General features: G+C 37.0%; 2 protein-coding genes and 1 long non-coding RNA gene across 4 annotated transcripts; 2 read left to right on the top strand and 1 right to left on the bottom strand.

The window, feature by feature from the left end:
* Window positions 1–3: 3 nt before the first annotated feature.
* Window positions 4–18,545, top strand: LOC124411831. The gene is made up of 2 exons (XR_006929716.1): window positions 4–39; window positions 17,131–18,545. It is a non-coding gene; the product is annotated as an uncharacterized LOC124411831 (long non-coding RNA).
* Window positions 6,067–11,667, bottom strand: LOC124411826 (ataxin-7-like protein 1). Of its 2 annotated transcripts, none has more exons than XM_046891291.1 (5): window positions 11,229–11,667; window positions 10,804–10,860; window positions 9,799–9,903; window positions 8,974–9,707; window positions 6,067–7,285 (listed from the first exon to the last, which is right to left on the bottom strand). In XM_046891291.1, exons 1-5 carry the CDS (start codon window positions 11,311–11,313, stop codon window positions 6,542–6,544), a joined length of 1,725 nt encoding a protein of 574 aa, XP_046747247.1. In that variant the 5' UTR covers window positions 11,314–11,667; the 3' UTR covers window positions 6,067–6,541. The 2 variants fall into 2 exon arrangements, with proteins under 2 accessions (XP_046747247.1, XP_046747248.1); XM_046891292.1 differs by lacking the exon at window positions 11,229–11,667 and adding an exon at window positions 9,975–10,169 and having other exon boundaries at window positions 10,804–10,857.
* Window positions 12,525–15,930, top strand: LOC124411829 (probable E3 ubiquitin-protein ligase makorin-1). The gene is made up of 6 exons (XM_046891294.1): window positions 12,525–12,916; window positions 13,397–13,681; window positions 13,957–14,278; window positions 14,375–14,697; window positions 14,777–14,933; window positions 15,640–15,930. Exons 1-6 carry the CDS (start codon window positions 12,882–12,884, stop codon window positions 15,775–15,777), a joined length of 1,260 nt encoding a protein of 419 aa, XP_046747250.1. The 5' UTR covers window positions 12,525–12,881; the 3' UTR covers window positions 15,778–15,930.
* Window positions 18,546–18,729: the final 184 nt, after the last annotated feature.

Raw genomic sequence — 18,729 nt, 5'->3', positions numbered from 1 at the left:
CGTTACAGTATAGATGTATATATATATATATATATATATGTATACGCAATATTTGTTTTCGTTTAACTATAAGTAGATAAATAGGATGCCCGCAATCGATGACAGACAGACAGTTGTTATTATTATTATTATTGTTGTTGTTATCATTTTTGTTATATTATTTATTTATTATGATTATTATTATTATTAATTATTATTATTACTATCCCCTTCCATTATAGTTTCAGTGGAACTTACAGCAGTCTTGATAAAAAAATTTGATTAAAGCGGTCAGATCGATTGTTTCAATACAGACACTCTAATATAGTAGACGATTCATAGTTATCGTATTATATTTATATTATATTATACATGCATATGTGTGATAAATTGCGAGATGCGCAATACTATTTATTATACAATTCAATTTCTAGCGTGTGTGTGTGTGTGTGTGTGTGTGTCAGGGTGTTTAAAAATAAAAAAAATTTCGAATTTACATCGAGCCACGTCTGAAATTATTGTTTTCGGTAGGGATCGAAATTTCTGGCGAAAGATGGACGTTTTCGGTTGAGTGGAAGATCGGACGCATTTGATTTTTCATTTTTGGTTTTTTTTTTCTCCATTTTTATCGAATTTATGATGGATAATTATTGATAAATCAGTTTCTGTCCTCAATAAAATGCTCCCAGAATTTCAACTCCTTATAGTTTATATTTAATAGTGACGTCAAACGAATTTGATGATTATTATTCAATTAAAAGACATAAGAAAACAAAAAATCATTTAAGAAAATATTAAATGAATTAACTCTTACTTGAATTAATAATTAAACTTAATTAACTCTTAATTACAAAATATTGAAACCTGAGTGAGAAAAGTTTTTTTTTTTTTAATGCATTTTAATGTTTATATGTTTTAATTGAATAGTAATTAGAAAATTCTTCAGATGTCCCTGTTAAACATCAACAGTAAGGAGTTAAAATTCTCGGAGCATCTTATTTTGACACAGAAACTGATCCACTGTTCGCTGTGAGCACAGAAATGAAAACAATAAAAAATCAAATCTTTCCGATCTTCCACTTAATCAAAAATTCTCATCTTTCGCCAGAATTTTTGATTCTACCTAAAGTAACTATATCAGGTGTGGCCAGTTGGAAAATCGAAATTTTTTTTTATTTTGAAACACCCTACTGTGTATATATATACAGGGTGATTCAGTACCCGCGGCACTGACGGATTCCTTGCAAAGAAATAAGACTAAAATTACTCTTGACAATTTTTTTTTAAAGCAACGGTTTTTGAGTTAGAGCCGTTTGAAGTCCACCAATCACCGCGCGTACGAGCCTAGCGCAAGGCTAGCGTACGCTGCATCGGGCTCAGCTATACTAACCTCGCGCTAGGCTCGTGCGCCCGGTGATTGGTGGACTTCAAACGGCTCTAACTCAAAAACCGTTGCTTTAAAAAAAAATTGTCAAGAATAATTTTAATCTTATTTTATTGCAAGGAATCCCTCAGTGCCCGGTAGTCCGCGGGTACTGAGTCTGTATGTGTATATATATATATATATATATATATTTATGTACCTGTTAGGTGAAACAACGCGTTGTTGTGTAATACATAATGTTTAATATACGTTCGGATCCATGAATTAACGTGTATATTATAAACAATAAGCAATAAATTTCCGACGAAACCTGGCAAGAGTTTACATTAAACATGTTCAATGTATGTATATGTATTAGGGTCATGTATTAGGGCCGCAAATCAACTTCAAATAATTCCAAAAAAGTTGCCTAATTTCTGCGAGGTTTTAGTGGGCATTAGCGCTGTTATTTGTACCAAAAATTTACATCACGATACCAGGAAATCTAGACGAATTGCACTTCCTTTGAATTAAAAAAAAAAGAAGTCAGATTTCAATGGTGTGCAATTCGTCGAGATTGCGTGAGATGATTATGTAAATTTTTTCCCAGAAATCGGCACTATTGCCGACTATAACCTCACAGTTACAAAATTTTTTTAACATTATTACTTTTACAATAAAATATATGCCGAGAAAAAAAAAAATTTCCCATGTTATTTCCATAAGAAACTTCGACCGTAAATCTTAGAGCTCAGTTAAAAATCTGAAAAAATTAGGCAATTGTTTTCTGATTATTTGAAGGAGATTTCGGGGGTGGGGCGGCAAAAATTCGTCAACACCCTAAATAAGGGAGACCCTAATACGTTCGATTTATACATGAATAGGCAATTCAACTATAATTTCAGTTTTACAGAACGATCGGTTCTCCCCGGTTATTACACTTTCTCGATTATTCGTTCTAATGTTATATAACATTATCCGATCTCGAGGGAGAATATTGGAAATTTTTTATTACATACGTATATTCACGTGAAATTAGATGTGCAAATGAAAAATTCTATTAATATCGTCAGATAGAGTGTCGAAAAATAATTGACACGTGTTTTTTCTTTTTTCAATTCAATGTTTGGTAACAAAGATAGAGCAAGTCGAATTCCGCGTGACGTCATAATGTTACATATTTTTCACAGTGTAGTATATCTGGGCCATTCCACGCCAACTCGACCGGTGTTAAACCCCGACCATCTCAAAATCACTTCATATTTTTTTCTAACATTCTACTCTGTAAAAAACGCGACCAGAATTTTTTTCAAATTTTTTTATCAAACCGTTTTTTTTTTATAAATATTTGAAGTCAATTGCGAATGCCCATTTTTAAAAACATGAAAAAATTCTCAAAAATCCAGTGAATGAAACAAAACACTCCCTGTTAAGGAAAACGTGGGCCGAATTTTTTTTCTGTTATTTTTTATCACCTAATCGAAATTTTGGAATTTTTTAACCCAAAATTAACCAAAGATCAAATCGTAAGCGTCAAATAAGGATCAATTTACTTGTAAATGTTCGGTTTCACCAATTCGATGAGGTGCCACTCTAGTTAGTAAAGATAATTTTGCGTTTAAAAATCCCACAATTCCTAATTAGGTGATAAAAGAATAGGAAAAAAATTCGGCCCAAGTTTTCCTTAACAGGGGAGTGTTTTGTGTCATTCACTGGATTTTTGAGAATTCTTCCAGATTTTTAAAAATAGGCATTCGCAGTCGACTTGAAATATTTATAAAAAATAAACGGTTGGATAAAAAAATTTGAAAAAAATTCAGCTCTCGTTTTTCACCGTGTAGAATGTTAGAAAAAATCATGAAATGATTTTGAGCTGGTCGGGGTTTAACACCGGTTGACTTGGCGTCGAATACCCCATATACATTTGACAGTCTATCTGACGATGCTAATAAAATTTTTCATTTGCACACCTAATTCGGATACATCTGCATGCGGAAATCGGTAAGAAACTTGAAGAAATATTAATACTCAACACCCTGACAAAATTCTGATTCAGTAGAAATAGCTTGACTAGTCTAGTCTATAGAATAGATTTGCTCTGTTTCCGGTTCGTATTATACGCCGATGTTATTTATTACATTATTTTGAATCAGGTATACAACAAAGTCTTCTTTACACGTCCATATTCGTATACATAAATTCACACGCAGGAACGATTTGTGTCTGCATTATATCCAGGACAAATCAAGCGTAACGATAAAAATGTTTTTTACACATGTTGTAATTTATTTATTTAACACGGATGAGAGGCTCGATTTTCTAATTTCTTTTGCAATTTTTCTAGCTTCGTATGTACGCGAGTTGAGAAATAAAAATTACAGTGTCTTTGGAGAAAATCGATGTAAACGAAAAGTTACGAGGAGTTAAGAGTTTTTTCTAGAATCTCAGTTTGGAAAGATCAATTTTTATGTTAATTTTTTATAAGATTATTGATAAAGATACCGATGTAGAGTTTGTTAGGCTTAATTAATACACTCTTTTGAAATGCATTCAAAAAAAATTTTTTTTTTCATTTATTTCATACTTCTTTCCTTTTAAAAAAATTTCGAGACTGAGCCATCTGAAAAAAATTCAAAATTATTAGATTAAGTGTGACAGTGGCTGTGTCATCGGCGAGACATTTTTTTTTTTTTTTTTTTTTTTGAAAAATGACAAAATGGCGGCCAAAAAACTCAGCAGAAACGAAAAATCGTGTTTTTTTTTGTTTTTCTTTTACCCTACTTAATCACACTCGATCTAAAACTATTCTATAATTTTTTTTCCAGATGGTCCAGTTTCCAGATTTTTTCAACAAATCAAATTTTGAAAGGCATCGCATTGAAATGATTATTTTTATGTATAAAAAGTGTATAAAGTAAATCGAATTTTTTTTTTTTTTTTTTATGTGTTTCAAGCGTATATTTATTGAGCTTAACAAACCCTACGTCGATATATTTATAAATAATGTGATAAAAAATTCACAGAAAAAAGTCGATTTTTCCAAACCGAAATTCTAGAAAGACTCCTTGACAATTCCCGAATGAAGATAGCGGACGAAATTAATTAATGAAAACGAACGAAGAACCAGAGAAGGAAAAATTAAGAATCCTGATGTCATTACATGAGAAGTAATAATCATCGTCTGCATAATCTTGTTATTAAGTTCCATTACATTACATGTACACTCATGAAATCCAACTAATTATTTTATCAGACATACCCTCTTTCATTGTTGGTAAAGTGATGGATAAATGTCGGGACCAAGTTAAGAAATTTTATTAATATTCTAAAACGGTGAAAAAGATAAATAGAACAAATAAGAAACGTAAATATAAAATACGAGTAGAAAATAAACGTATAATACAACCAAATCTCAACGACAGAATTAGATAAAGTGATACGCGATACAAACCGGTGTTTCGTTCTTTTCCTTTTGTTCGTTTTTTTTTTCCACAAGGATTAAAATGCTTCCTTACATATAATTTGTGAAAAAAAATAAATAAATAAAAAAAAGAAACCCAAAAAATTGTTTCAATTATTTACTCCATCCAATTTAATTTTTAAATAATTCTTCGATTAAGCGTTGATCGCTTTTTTCGTTTTTCTTTTCCCTTCTTTCTACGATTTCTTTTCGAATTTTTCTTTTTCTCTTTTTTCTTCTCTTTCCTTTCTTCTTTTTCTTTTCCTTTTCTCCGATTTTTCTGTCTTTTAAAATAAAAACGTGTACAAAATATTCATCACGTTTCGAATATAGACGTAATCTAACGATTCACGAATATCCATGTGATCTAAAGAAACGCGGACATAGGGTGGAGGAAAAAAAAAGAAGAAACAAACGATAGAGAAAAAAAAATTAATGTGAATTTACATAAAACTAAGTAGAAATAATATTGTAAAACGAGAAATAAATTACTGGCGCCTATATATAATGATAACGCGATTAAAAATCGTTAAATTCGAAGGGGAAAAAAACGACTGTTGCATCAGCGCTACGTCTATTACAGGTAGGTATATAATTATGATATTTTCATACATCATTTGTCAGACTTTATATCGTTTCGTATTGTTCATCACGGTAATTAGATCGAAACGTCACAACGCTGCGCGCATGCAAGCAAATCGTTTATATCACGTACATACATGTATATACATATATCACGTGAAAAATAAAAATATTAAAAAAAAAATTAAACCTAGTTATAAAAAAATATAATCTCTCCCATTCAATTATTCACTTTGAATTTGAAAATAATAATCATAATAATAGTGAAAAAAAAAAAAAGAATCAACTTCTCTCAGAAAACATTCACAATATATGTATAATCTGATCACAATTGTGGGTGCACGAAGAGAGAAAGGAAGAAAATTAATGCCAACAGATAATGTACAGGGTGACTTCTTGATTGATAGAAAAAAAAAAAACACGAAAAAAACGAAGAAAAATGAGCCAAAGTAAAAAAAGATGAAACAACCATCAACAAACTGTCATTTACATGCAAGAAGTAATTTAAAAATTAGTTTCATCAACAACAAAAAAATTTGTCCAACGTTTTAATATAATATATAATTATAGTGTGGGCACAACGGTATCCCGTTTGTTTTTTGTATTTTTTCATTATGTTGTTGTTTTTTTTTGTTTTATTATTTTCTCTCTTTTTTGTTTGTTTTTTTTTTTCTTTTGTTGATTTCGTTTTTTCTAATTATATATTACAAAAAAAAAAAAAAAAAAAAATTACTGCAGCTTCGAACAGATCCCGGTATCCCACCTTTCGGTGAACTGAACCAAACTGCTGTTTGCGAACTGTACAGTAAACCGGTAAACCGACTTGCAGAAAAGAAAGTTGGGGAGAAAAAGTTGAAGGAAAGTTATTAAAATAGAAAGAAAAGATAAAAAAAAAAAAAAGAAACGGGAGAAAAATATTTGAATTTCTGAAAAATGAAAGACAGATAAATTTATTCCGCGTTACTTTTCGCCGCCGAATATCTTTTAGCCTCTTTTCGAACGGTTGAAATTCGGCGTAAACTTGGGGGAGGAGAAAAAAAAAATATTAAAATAATTAACCCATAAGAATTTTGGGAAATAATTCGAAATATTTAAGAGGTAGTTCGGTAAACGAGACGCGTGCAAAACCTTTAGCCTGGAGTAGGTAGAGTTTTGTGTCAGTGAATGTTGAAGTTGTATTGTTTACGGTTGGACGTGATGCGGAGCCAACGACTAACTGCTAACGGCTCAGGGTGGCAGTTGGACCAAGATATGTCCCCGAAGTGAGGGTAAGGTGTCGACGTGGTCGTCGCCTCCACTTGAATGGCGGTCGAATACTCTTGCGAAAAATCGTGTTTACTCCGCTTCAACGGTCTGGTTGTCGAGCCACCCATGTGGTTGTTGTTCCGTTTTCCGTTGCTCATTTGGCTCGCCGACACCGACGCCGAGGACGTTGCCGCCGTCGCCGTTGGCACCGAGTTTTCGAATATGCTCAAACACGGCATCGACGCCTGGGCGGTGTAGGATTTACTGATAGGGGAATGCAGAGCAGTGCTGATGGTCGATGGCGGGATCTGGACGATTATCTGGGACTTCCCGGAGTCCTTGTAACCGGAAATCGGCGAGTATATCGTTATGCTTTCGGAGTCCAATTCCACCGGAGTTTCCGCCTCCAGGATGTTCGATATCAGCGGCTGCGCCGTCGGCAGAGAGGCCGGGACGATCGAAGGCGCCGGTGAAACGGTGCAGGCTGCAGGTACGAGAGTGGCGATCGAAGGTTCTCCGTTCTTAGCGGTAGCCGGCGACAAGGACGGGAGCAGAACCGATATGGGCCCGGTTATCGAGCCCGGTATGCCGCCCGAATTGACCATCGAGGACTCCAGGCTCAGTTCTTGGTTGGCGAAGTCCTCCTCGAGCTTGGTCTGGAAAAAAATTGGAGTTAACCTTTGAAGCGTATATTTGTCCTTGCAGTTAAGTTCCTTGAAACTTCTCGAGATCGCTGATTTCCGAAATCCGGTCAGATCTGAGAAATTTTCAAGATTCAAAATGGCGGATCTGGTGTGAGCGAATAAGATCAAGTTTTGTATTTTTAGTCCGCCATTTGGATTTGACATCTTGAATTTTGAAATTCTGACGCCGGATTCGTTTTCAGCGAACCCGAAAACCCCCGAGTAACAAATTTCATGCGAATCGGATCAATTTTTATATTCTGATATTCTAGTCCACATAACCCTACCGTAATTACATTTATTCTGTAAAAACAGTCATTTTCAATATTTTGTTTATTTATAGCGCTCGCTATATTAGCGGAATTATCATAATCCCTCTTAAAACATCAACATTGACAATTTAGAAATCAAAAAAAATGAAAGTGGTACCTCAGAAATTGAATATAAATCTTGAATAACCGATTCAAAAAAAGTTGTCTCATATATGAGACGTGGTGCCGCGAAGGGTTAAAGAAACTCAGGGTATCCCTCGATAAGAAGGCCCAAGTGCCTCTGTTTTGAGATTTTCAAACTATCCGTTCAGAAACGTTTTTTAGGTCATAAAATGTGTGCCCAGCCGTTAGTAACTCAATAACTCTCTCCACCCTATCCGAGGGAAAAAAATGACTTCTTATAAATTCGATTTTTTATCTCAAGACTCGATTAATGGATGCTTGTGAAAAAAATTATGGGTATTCATTACCAAAAGACCTCTTATAGAAATTAATTTGGGCGCTACGGGCCACTCCCAAGGTTTCGAAAAAAATTCATAAAATTGAAAATCGTTGTATTTCGAAAGCTAATCCCTGTGACAAGAACTTTTTTTTCGTCATTTCATTGCTTTAGGTGTATGTTACTATATTGTTGCATCGATTAGCTTTCGAGACATAACGGTTTTTAAATTTAACGACTTTTTTTCAGAACCTTGGGGGTGGCCCCTCGCTTCCAAACTAATTGCCATAAGAGACTTTTCGGTAATGGATACCCATCATTTTTTTCTTTGTCTTGAAATAAAAATCTAATGCATAAAACGTCATTTTATTATCCCCCCAATAGGTTGGAGGGGGCTGTTGAGTTACGAACGGATGGGCACATATTTTTACGACCCAAGAGACGTTTCCGAATGGGTAGTTTGAAGGTCCCGAAAGAGGGTCAATCGGTCCCTCTTAACCAGGAACACCAGGGTGTCCAGTTATTTGTGAAAACGTAATTCCCCGAAAATTCCAGGTTTTCCATTGAAGAATCATAATTTATCCAGTGTGTTCTCATGTAAACAATAAATGAAAATTACAATAGTTATGCGAACAAGAATATTCTATATTTGACTAGAGCACAGCTCATTGTAAGGTGAATTTTTAAGAATTCGCTAGCGCGCAAAATTTTAAAAAAATCATGGCTTGGTTCAAGACCATTGCAATTTTTATGAACCTAGGATAAAGATTAGTATATTCCAAATACGACATGAAATATTCCCTTAGCTTTCCAGGGGATAAAAAATTCCCTGAGAATTCCCTGATTCCATAATTTCCACTAATACCGGACACCCTGGACACCCATTCGTCAGCAACCCGGGTGGACGTTGTCTTTTTCGAGTGTGACGACTCAAAGGCAGGTCTTTTTACCTTTGGCAAGGGGTAAGCATCGGGCAGAGAGAGAACCGGCGGCGAACTCGGCGTCCCCGAATCAGTGGCCGTGTTCGTCTGCACGGCACCGATCACAATCGCGTTCAAGCTCTGACCAGCGCTCGACGACGAGGACGAGGACGAAGACGCGGACGTCGAGGTCATGGTCACCGTTCCCGTCAGAGTCACTTTCGTCGAACTCCTCGCCGGCGGGAACTCCTTCGCGGCCCGGTGCTCGGCGAGGAGTTTGTCGAAGGTTTTACTTCTCCCCGCGACCGTTCTCCGCAACGAGACCGTGTGTGCCTTGCAGGTGAGGGAGCGAGTGCAGGGCTTCCCCGTCTCATCGTTCCAGACACCGCAGTGCCGGTCCGGGTCATACTCCCGGTCCTTGAGCAGCGAGCGTTCAGGTTTCGGCTTTTTCCGACGTTGGTGGTTCCCGCTGCCCGGGCTTTTGACCGGGCTCGAGCCGACCGTCGAGCCGCTGTTTGTTATCTGTATCGGAATGTTTTCGAGCGGCGATCGTGGCGACGTTAGAGGTAATTGTGGTTGGAGGTTCGCTTGTTCCGCCGTACGTTTGTTCGACGTAGTATTGTTCGTTTTACTGCTAGACGGGAGCTGCGACGTCTGGGTCTTCTTCAACTTCGATACTTTGCAGTAGGCTGTTTTGGCTATCGGTTTTACTATCGGGTTCGCAGGCGGCGGCAGGTTCACTGTACCAGATGGATGTCGTATTTCTGCAAATAAGAGACAGTCTTGGTTTAAACTGGGCGTCTTTGTTAACCGATAAAGCATACTAAGCGAGCTGTATGACGAATTGATACGAACCCATATGCTGTATCAGGGCTTGTGGTTTAACGATCGCGTTACAAATTTCGCACACCACTCCGTAAAACGCATCCCTTTCTGGACAAAAACCATAGAGATCGATATCTGAAATATGAAAATAAAATTCCAGGTAATTATAGGACAATGCAATACCAGATATTTTCTTCTTCGATTACCATATCCATAGAGAAAAACAATTTGTCTAATTAATTAAACTGCATATTGTCCAAGATTTTGAGAACGTTTTTGCTCTCATCCTGCGGCAGAGATTCTCTGCTTTTCGTATGCTTCTTTTCGATCCAGATTGTCGATAAACGTTTTTGCACCGAGCAGAATTCTCGCTTCCTGCGTCATGCGCGCATCAGGCACAACTGAGAGAAAAACATGAGATCCCTTACGTTATATATTTGCATTTGATTACGGACTGAAGTACGTTTGTTCTAACGGTACTCGACACATTGTCCAAATCTTCGAATTTGCTCTTGTGGTTATTTCATCACAGTCCTCGTTTTTTTCTCATGGTGTTAATTTAAAACCATGGGTTCTTGGATCGCACGATGCACTTTGAGCTCAAGAACAAATTGTAAATTATGGATGTAAGAGGCATCGATGGTCTTCGAACCTTCTCAAAAAGCACGAGTGAATAACAAATTTATCGCACTGCCTGTATGCACCAGTTTTGCATCGTTTCAAAATATTATCTTTCAGTACAACATGCTTATGAAGACATTTTACTCAGCTGTCTCATTATTTTTTTGTTTCCTTATTCTTTTCATCACAACTACTTCATTCACACACTAAAATTTAATTGCGGGCAATAAAATGATGATAAAACAAATAAAAGTAAGCGTCAAGCAATAAAAAGTACTTTTTCTTTTTAATCCAAAAAAATAACTACAAAATTACAAATGTCTTAGTATAATATAACTATTATCATAAACTGGAATAATGAAATTACTTCGTTCTATTGATATATATATTTTTATTTTACAGTTTATATTTTACCTTCCGCAGCAAGGCGCATTACCGAGCTTCGTGGTTCGTCTTCAGTTTCATCGTCACCTAAATTACAAAAATAAATAAATATCATAACAACAAAAACTACGCCATCATAAATTTGAAGTGTGAAAAAAAAACCGAGAAAAATTGTTTGTTGATTTGTATTTTCAATCTCTTGAGAATTGAAAAATAATTTCACACAAACATCCCATTCACGTGCACGACGTGGATAGTCAGGATCCAGAGAATAAATAGTAGAGAGTGAAACATTTAGGAACAAACGAACGTCAGACAAAGAATTGCGAGAATAAAAGTAAGGTTAGGTTAGGTGGTTGGGATGGTCAGATTGGTTGTGTGTGAAACAAGAGATTTAATATGTCTGACAACCCGCTCCTAGGTGCGACTAGAGGAACGTAAACAGGGCTACTTACTCAACGGTTTATCCCTCCCAATTTTTTCTATCCAACTGGACCATGGCTGACCGTGAAAAAATGTTGGGCTGTCACTTCCCGACATGGCAATTGGGCTCTACGCTTCTTACGTTTTTATCGAACCGTTTATTCGGCTCGGAATGCGATGCTGTCTTGTTGAATCTGTATGTATGTTATGCTCGGCACAGGGTGGAAGCGTGGTCGCTCGCTCTGCCGCTGCCCGCTGTTATGCCTCCTCCCTAGGCGTGCGGCCCAGCAGGAGTACCAGACCGATCGGAGTCGCCGTCGTGCCGAGCAAGTCCTTCTGCTCGCCAGCTTATGCCCGGTGCGTATGCGCGCACATGTATTATGCACTATGCCTGACTACGCTGCGCGCACTCACACATGGACAAGTTATGCACACGCATGCACTTGGTAAGGTAGTGTGTAATGGTGGTACGTCGGTGGCACCGTCGAGACTTTTGAGCGAGCTAACATGGAGCTAACGCATGAATTGAACGGGTCTTGCTGCCGTTTGCTGCTTGTTCGTATTTAGTCATACGAATGTATGAAAATGAGGTTTTGTTTGTTTTTTTTTTTATGAATTTTGAGCGGCTGCAACAGAGTCGATTACGGGTTCTTCGACGGCATGGTTGTTCGTTTGCAGGAGCATCTCTGTCGAGCTTGATCTCCGTTTCCCTGAGCCCCGAAGCTGAGGTTTTTCTCAATGCAACTTGTCAAGTGTATGGCTATGTGTTATGTATGTACCTGACATACGTTTGTTAGGTTCAAGTCTGCGCAGTTATATCTTTGTGTCTTTCTTTAGACAAAGATACGGCTGCGCGTAAGGGTTGTAAAACTAGTAACTGCGAGCAACGACGACGCAGCCATGCATTTTCGATATGCTATATCTTACATTTTTGCATATTATAGATGTAGAGATGAACGTGATGTTCGAGGCTTGAAATCTGTGTCATTTTATGTCCAATTCACTTTAGCGAACCATCGGCTACCTTTATAGTGAGCCGTACAGACATACGTACACATATTTTACATAGTATGCTGGAATTTCACGAGCAGTAAGAAGTAGCAGCAGCAGCAGCAGCAGCATTTCCCACCATCCAAGTATTCTGATTGGTTGACTGAGATCATCTTGGGTTAGTCGACCAATCAGATTGCTTGGATGGTGAGAAATGCTGCTGCTGCGGTTCATGAAATTCCAGCCTTACCATTGGCTGGATAAAGCGACGTACAGGTAAGTCATAAACAGTAGCCAATAAAATCAGTGCTTTTCCATGGCGACTCGTCGAGTATGGCTTCATGGTTTGCGAAAGCATAAATGGAAAATACCTGTAGTGTAGTTCTTGCTGTGAACCGTCAGGGGTTGTCATCGTTCGTTTGTTGCCAGCAGTCTCGACTGTGACAGGAGAAAAAGTGTGGGGGCACGAGATCGGCCCTGTTTGAAGGGCATAACCGAAGGCTTATAACGGCAAACAGGCCACCCTGAGGATTGATCCGTGAATTTGGAAAGATTTTTAATCCCGGGAAGAATTCCTCTGCAAGAAATCATCCTTCGTAGGAAGTTTTGAATATCCAAATACCCGATATCGCACCTGATAAGTGCGCGGCTCGCTGCGGTCGCGCATACAATTGTTACGACGCAAGCTCAACAAAATGGCTGATATCTGGAAACAAAGCGTTGTATGCCGGTAAGAAAAATCAATTTATTCAAGCCCAGGTGAATCCCGACGAACTATGTCCATTTCAAAACGCTCCTACGGTTTACACGTGAGGTTTTTTTTCACCTGGCGAACCCAAATAGCCGGCTTCTGATAGGTAGAAACGCATATGAAAAACGTCAACACTCCACACGCTGGGTAAATATTTATATGCCCGTTGGGAAAAGGAGCACGATTGTCCTGTTTGTTGTTGGCTGACAGTCCGTACCTGTAACGTCCTTTTCTACACATGCGAACGTGTATACCATGTGCGTGCACACTGCGCAGATTATGTGCTTATTTTTCCTTCGTCACCGATGCTGAGATGCATATCTTTGGTACGATTGCCAAAATATATAAGTAATGAACAAATGCAGAAAAAAAAGCCGAGATGAATTCTTTGCGATCGTTGAGATGTCCCGCTGCAATTGGTTTCCCACTTTACCTAATCGTGATTTTCTTGTATTGAAGGTACTTTGTAAATGGCATCTGTCGAGAGGGAAGTAATTGCAGATACCAACACGTTCAGGGTGCGAGACAAGATTCGGCCCCCGGTACCGCAGCGGCAGATCAAAATACTTTGTCAAACACAGGTCTATGCCGTTTCTTCAAACAGGGCTCGTGCAAGTTTGGTAGCCGATGCAAATTCAGGCACTCTTCTCGCGACGAACCTGCTCCTTCTACCGCTGGCGCTTCTTCGTCTCATACTAAAACTGCTGCTCTAAGCAAGACGACAAATATTGTACCAGAAAATGAGTAAGTTTGAATCAAAGAAGAGTTTGCTAATATCTGAAGTACAGTTTTAAGCTTAAACATTAATATATGGACAGCTATATTAAAGTTGATCAGATGTATAAATTTCACTTTGTCTTAGTCATGCAGGAAACTGCGAACCAACAACTTCGTTATCGCATTGAAAATATCCGTAACACTTGATCAAAAGAATATCATTGATGATAAATACTTGAAAAATGTTCAGTTGTATGACAGTATTCAATTACCTACAAACTGGCTATTGTTAAACATCTCAGTGGTAAAGAGGAGCGTCGACGTGCAGAGGAATGGGTGAAAGCGCCAGAATTCGTTCCCTCATCCCTGTCAGCTGCGTCATCGTCAACTTCGGAATCAGCTAGCGCCTCGGCGACAACCTCGACACCTTTATCTTACGCCCAGGCATTGAATCCTCATGGCCAAACCTCAAACCCAGCCTCTGAACCTCTTTGTCCATATGCGGAGGCCAGCGGTATCTGCAAAAAAACAGACTGCACGTACCTGCACGGAGACATGTGCGAACTGTGCGGCAGAGCTGCTCTGCATCCGCATAACGAGGAACATCGAAAGAGACACACAAATGTAAACTAAGTATAATTTTAATACTTGTTTTCTTCCAGAGAGCGAATAATGTTCTAATCCTGATTTGGATATTCTTGTGATTCATATCGATAACAGGCCTGCGTCAAACAGCACGAAGTCAACATGGAATTGTCATTTGCGATTCAGAGAAGCAGAGAAAAATCGTGTGGTGTCTGCTTTGAAACTATTATGGAAAAGTCGTCGCGAGAACAGAGATTTGGTATACTGCCTAACTGCAATCACTGCTTCTGCTTGACCTGCATAAGGAAGTGGCGGCAAGCTAAGCAGTTTGACAATAAAATTATCCGTGCTTGCCCCGAGTGTCGTGTCGCGTCTGATTTCGTCTGCCCTAGCATGTATTGGGTTGACACGAAGGAAGAGAAGGAAAAACTGATCGTCGATTACAAAGAAGCATTGAGGTAAACCCAGTTTTGCTAAAAACATCTTTGTTAGTTTGGAAATGTGTAAAATGTGAAATATTTTCTTCCCTAAACACAGCACCAAGGACTGCAAGTATTTCAACAAAGGTCGTGGAAAATGTCCCTTTGGCAATAAGTGCTTTTATCTACACGCCTTGCCAGATGGTACAAAAACAGATGTCGGACCGCCTGTGCGGCACCATCGCTATGCCGATGCCGACATAGACTTTCTACAAGTAAGTCATTGGCAGGAGAGTTTACGCAGAGAATTATCGGAACCAAATATCTGATAAAGTTGCGACTGGTGCTAAGATTTTTATTTTCCACATACATCTCGACGAGGAAATTTTTTATTCACCTCCGGATAATTTTTTGATAGCTTATTTCATGACTTCTTGACTCCTACACTGTGATAATGAATGAACACTGACTGCTTATTAGATAAGTTATTAGCTGTAAAGCGTAAAAATGCCTAAGGTTACTGTGATAGAATTATGCATACCTCTGTGCCTAATCACTAAATTTATCTGTGTTTTTGTAGGATTAGAATTATGCTTTAAACAGTTATTAAGACATTTCTAACAAGCTACTACTTCGTCAACGCGTAATACAAAAGTATCTGTAGCCTGTGATTCTGAGCTGTGATTAGTTTTTCGTTTGTAAGGCTTTTTTTGTCATTCTAAAACTAGAAGGATTTTCGTTCGTCAATATTTACACGTGTATTGTTCATGTCAAAATGTCGACTACAATGTTTCTCCTTTTCGTTGACCGAAATTTTTAGAGTTTTTCCGCTGTGAAAATTTCAAAACATTATCCTTAGATCGTGTCAGCATTCTAACGAATAAATGTCATTATTACATTGATGTAAGAACTTGATATATAAATTTAAATAAATATTGATACCTTTTAATTTATTTTACATATCTTTTGTGTCCCTAACAGCAGATGATCTTGTGGGATTTCCTCGACGAGCGAGATAGTCGCTGGATGTACAGCATTGACGACCTGGAAGAAATCGTTGCCTTTTTCTCTGATTCCGAAGACTCCGATTGGTCAGAGTATGAATTATTTTTTGATTAGTTTACAGTCGCTAGCCTAATCTTCGTCTTCTCATTTAATTTCGAGTTAAAATTAACCACCCCATTCCTAGTTAAACCTTTCCGCGAGCCAAATTCAAATTCCTACCTTTGAACCACTGTTGTTATACTTGCTGCCGTAAAAACTCCACGATTTGCCAATAGCACTTCGAGTCTTAATTAATCAATACGTCACTATTCGCGTGAAATTTTCTCTTAAACTTTCGTTTCATCCGGTCACTGTCCTTGGATGAGCTTCATGCATATAATAATTGTTTAAAATTAGTACTAGACTCGAAGTGTTATTGACTAAATAAATAACCCTACCTCTAAATTATGTTTAATTATTAAATACTGTATTAGCATTATTTTATTTTATGTTATAAATAACTAATAGTGCGAATGCCTTGGGGTGAATACTTGTGTATAGATTTTTGTGTGACTGAATAAATGTTCGGGGTTAAAGGGGGGGAGGGGGGTAATATTCCGAAGGAAAAAAAAAAGAAAACAAAGCTGGAAGAATACTGAGGAATAATTTTGAAGTAAAAAAAAAAAAAAATAGATCGACATTTAATATACGACAAATTTGTGATAGTTAGAAAAGGTGAAGCCACGCCTGAAAACATTGCTACTGCCTCTGTTGGTATTGTTGCTGTATTTATTAAGATAGCTTTATGTACAGTGATTTATTATTATTATTACTATTATTATTATTATATCCGGGTTGAAATAAGAAACTAATTAGAGATTATTAGGTATGGGCCGATGATACGTTAATCGTGAAAACTTCTCACTACAGATTAAAATACGATATAATATCGCGTTGCATGTAAAGAACAAAAACAAAAGGGATTGAAAAAAAAAAAAAAAAAAAAAAAAAAAAAAGTACATCGTTATGTTCATCCGAGTTGAATTTTGATACTATTTTTGTTAACATCGTTACTATCAAAACTTTGAGTATTACCATTGTGCATGCATATGTATTATTACCGTTTTAACGTCTCTACAATATCAATATCAATTCAAAACTCGACTCGTGAAAGGTAAAGAAATACAGAGAACCGAGTATAATTGAGTCGTCGACCAAATAGATATCGATAATCAGTAATCGATGATTTTATTTTAAACTCTTTCTGCCGTTGAATAAACTGAATTCGATGTAATCGTTCGATGATCCCCATATAAAATGACGGTTCAAGTAACAATTAACACGATTAACACTAATGGTTTCGAAATTCAATTTCATCACTACTCACACCTTCATATACATATACAATATACATATATATATATATATTTTATGACCGCATCGGCCCACCCCTAGTTGTTATAAACTATTTTTACATTATTGCTACAGTATGTATGTATGGGTGTATAGACTGTGAGGCGGTTATTAAGACTAAAGTTAGGATTTGAGGTATCCGTTGCTCTTTATAAAGAATTGGGCTCGATACGATCGAAATCCTTACGGTAGTATTGATCACCTGTTGATTTACTGTGTTATAGATTGAAATAGAAACTCTTTAACGCTGTTAGAATTAATTCTTGTCGGTATGGATATAAAAGAGAGAAGAACAAAAAAAAAAAAAAAAAAAAAAACGTGAACTAAAGTAAAACAAACAAAAAAAAAAGAAGCAAACAAAACAAAATATTTCCGAACTCAGGCGTGTAACTGAATTATTTTCAGTACTATACGCGGTGGAAAATACAGGTCAATTTTTAATTTAGTTTGTTCGATTCGATACATTGTACGATTTCGTACACGTCAAAGTAAGCATGTAGATAGAAATTTGGGTCTAGGCAATTTAGATTCATTCTTGTAATATAACGATATACGAATTACCAGCCTACGTAAGAGTGATTAGAAGTGTATCGTTTAGTACGTGTGAATAACTGCGTTTTCAACACACTTTCAGGCCAGTTTACTTGTTGATTAATTATTCAATATATCTAATTACCTAACATTATACGCCGGTATCCACATGCCGCATTATCGTGTAATACGAGGACACGGCATGGTTTCGTGGCCAATATCATTTATCCTTAACGCTTGGTCTTTGAGCTCTCGTTTTTGTAATCTGTAAAGTAATAGTGAAGAGAACGAAAAATATATCACGCATACGTATAGAAAGTAATTAACTGGTATAACGAAGTAGGTAAAAGAAATGAATTCAACTTATTCCCTAGCCAATTGCCGTAGCCGTAAGGGTTACAATCATCTTTTTAATGTGCGATCGTTCGTTTTATGTCTGTATAGTTATTGTTGATAATGATAAGCTTAAAAATGCCCAACTGCCAATTAATTGTCGAGTGAAATAACAATGGTGATCTAGTTTTAGATATACTCTTCTAACAATAAACTTGGTTACAAATTTCATTAATCACAAGTTGCAAACTTCTATGCTTAGTTCGTGCAACGAGACGCCATGCCTGTCCTGTAGTTTTTGTAGTTCTGTGCCTTGTCTCTGCAATTAGCATACATATCACATTTACAAGATGATTGATTAGTTGTTGACGATGCCTTCAAGATCTTGGGTAAGTCAGTCCTGCGTTACATCGTCTAAGTTTTTTTACCAAAACTTTTCGCTCGAGACGACCTCGATCCATGGATATTTCGTACGAAAAGTCTAGCAGAAAAAACATGTTAAACTATCTAATTGGCAGTTCACTATTTGGACCCTTGTCTGTAGATAGAATAATTCTTTGCTTTTAAAAAGACAAGAAGTATGCTTGTAGCATTAATATTTTTCCGGTTTTATTTTAACACAATTTTAAAGTTTTCTTTTCATTTTTTCTTCCTTTTTTTTTTTTTTTTTTTTTTCTTTTATTGATGTTTACTTTATCAAAGCGAACTGCGATAGACAATTATTAGCATTTTTTATTCGTCGCTCAAAACTCAACGCGAAGCTCTACGAATAACAAATAAGTATAGCATCAGGGCTAACACAGCTATTTG

The sequence above is a fragment of the Diprion similis genome, chromosome 10, assembly GCF_021155765.1.
Source record: "Diprion similis isolate iyDipSimi1 chromosome 10, iyDipSimi1.1, whole genome shotgun sequence".
NCBI lineage: Eukaryota > Metazoa > Arthropoda > Insecta > Hymenoptera > Diprionidae > Diprion > Diprion similis.
This window is presented reverse-complemented; position numbering and strand designations above follow the sequence as displayed.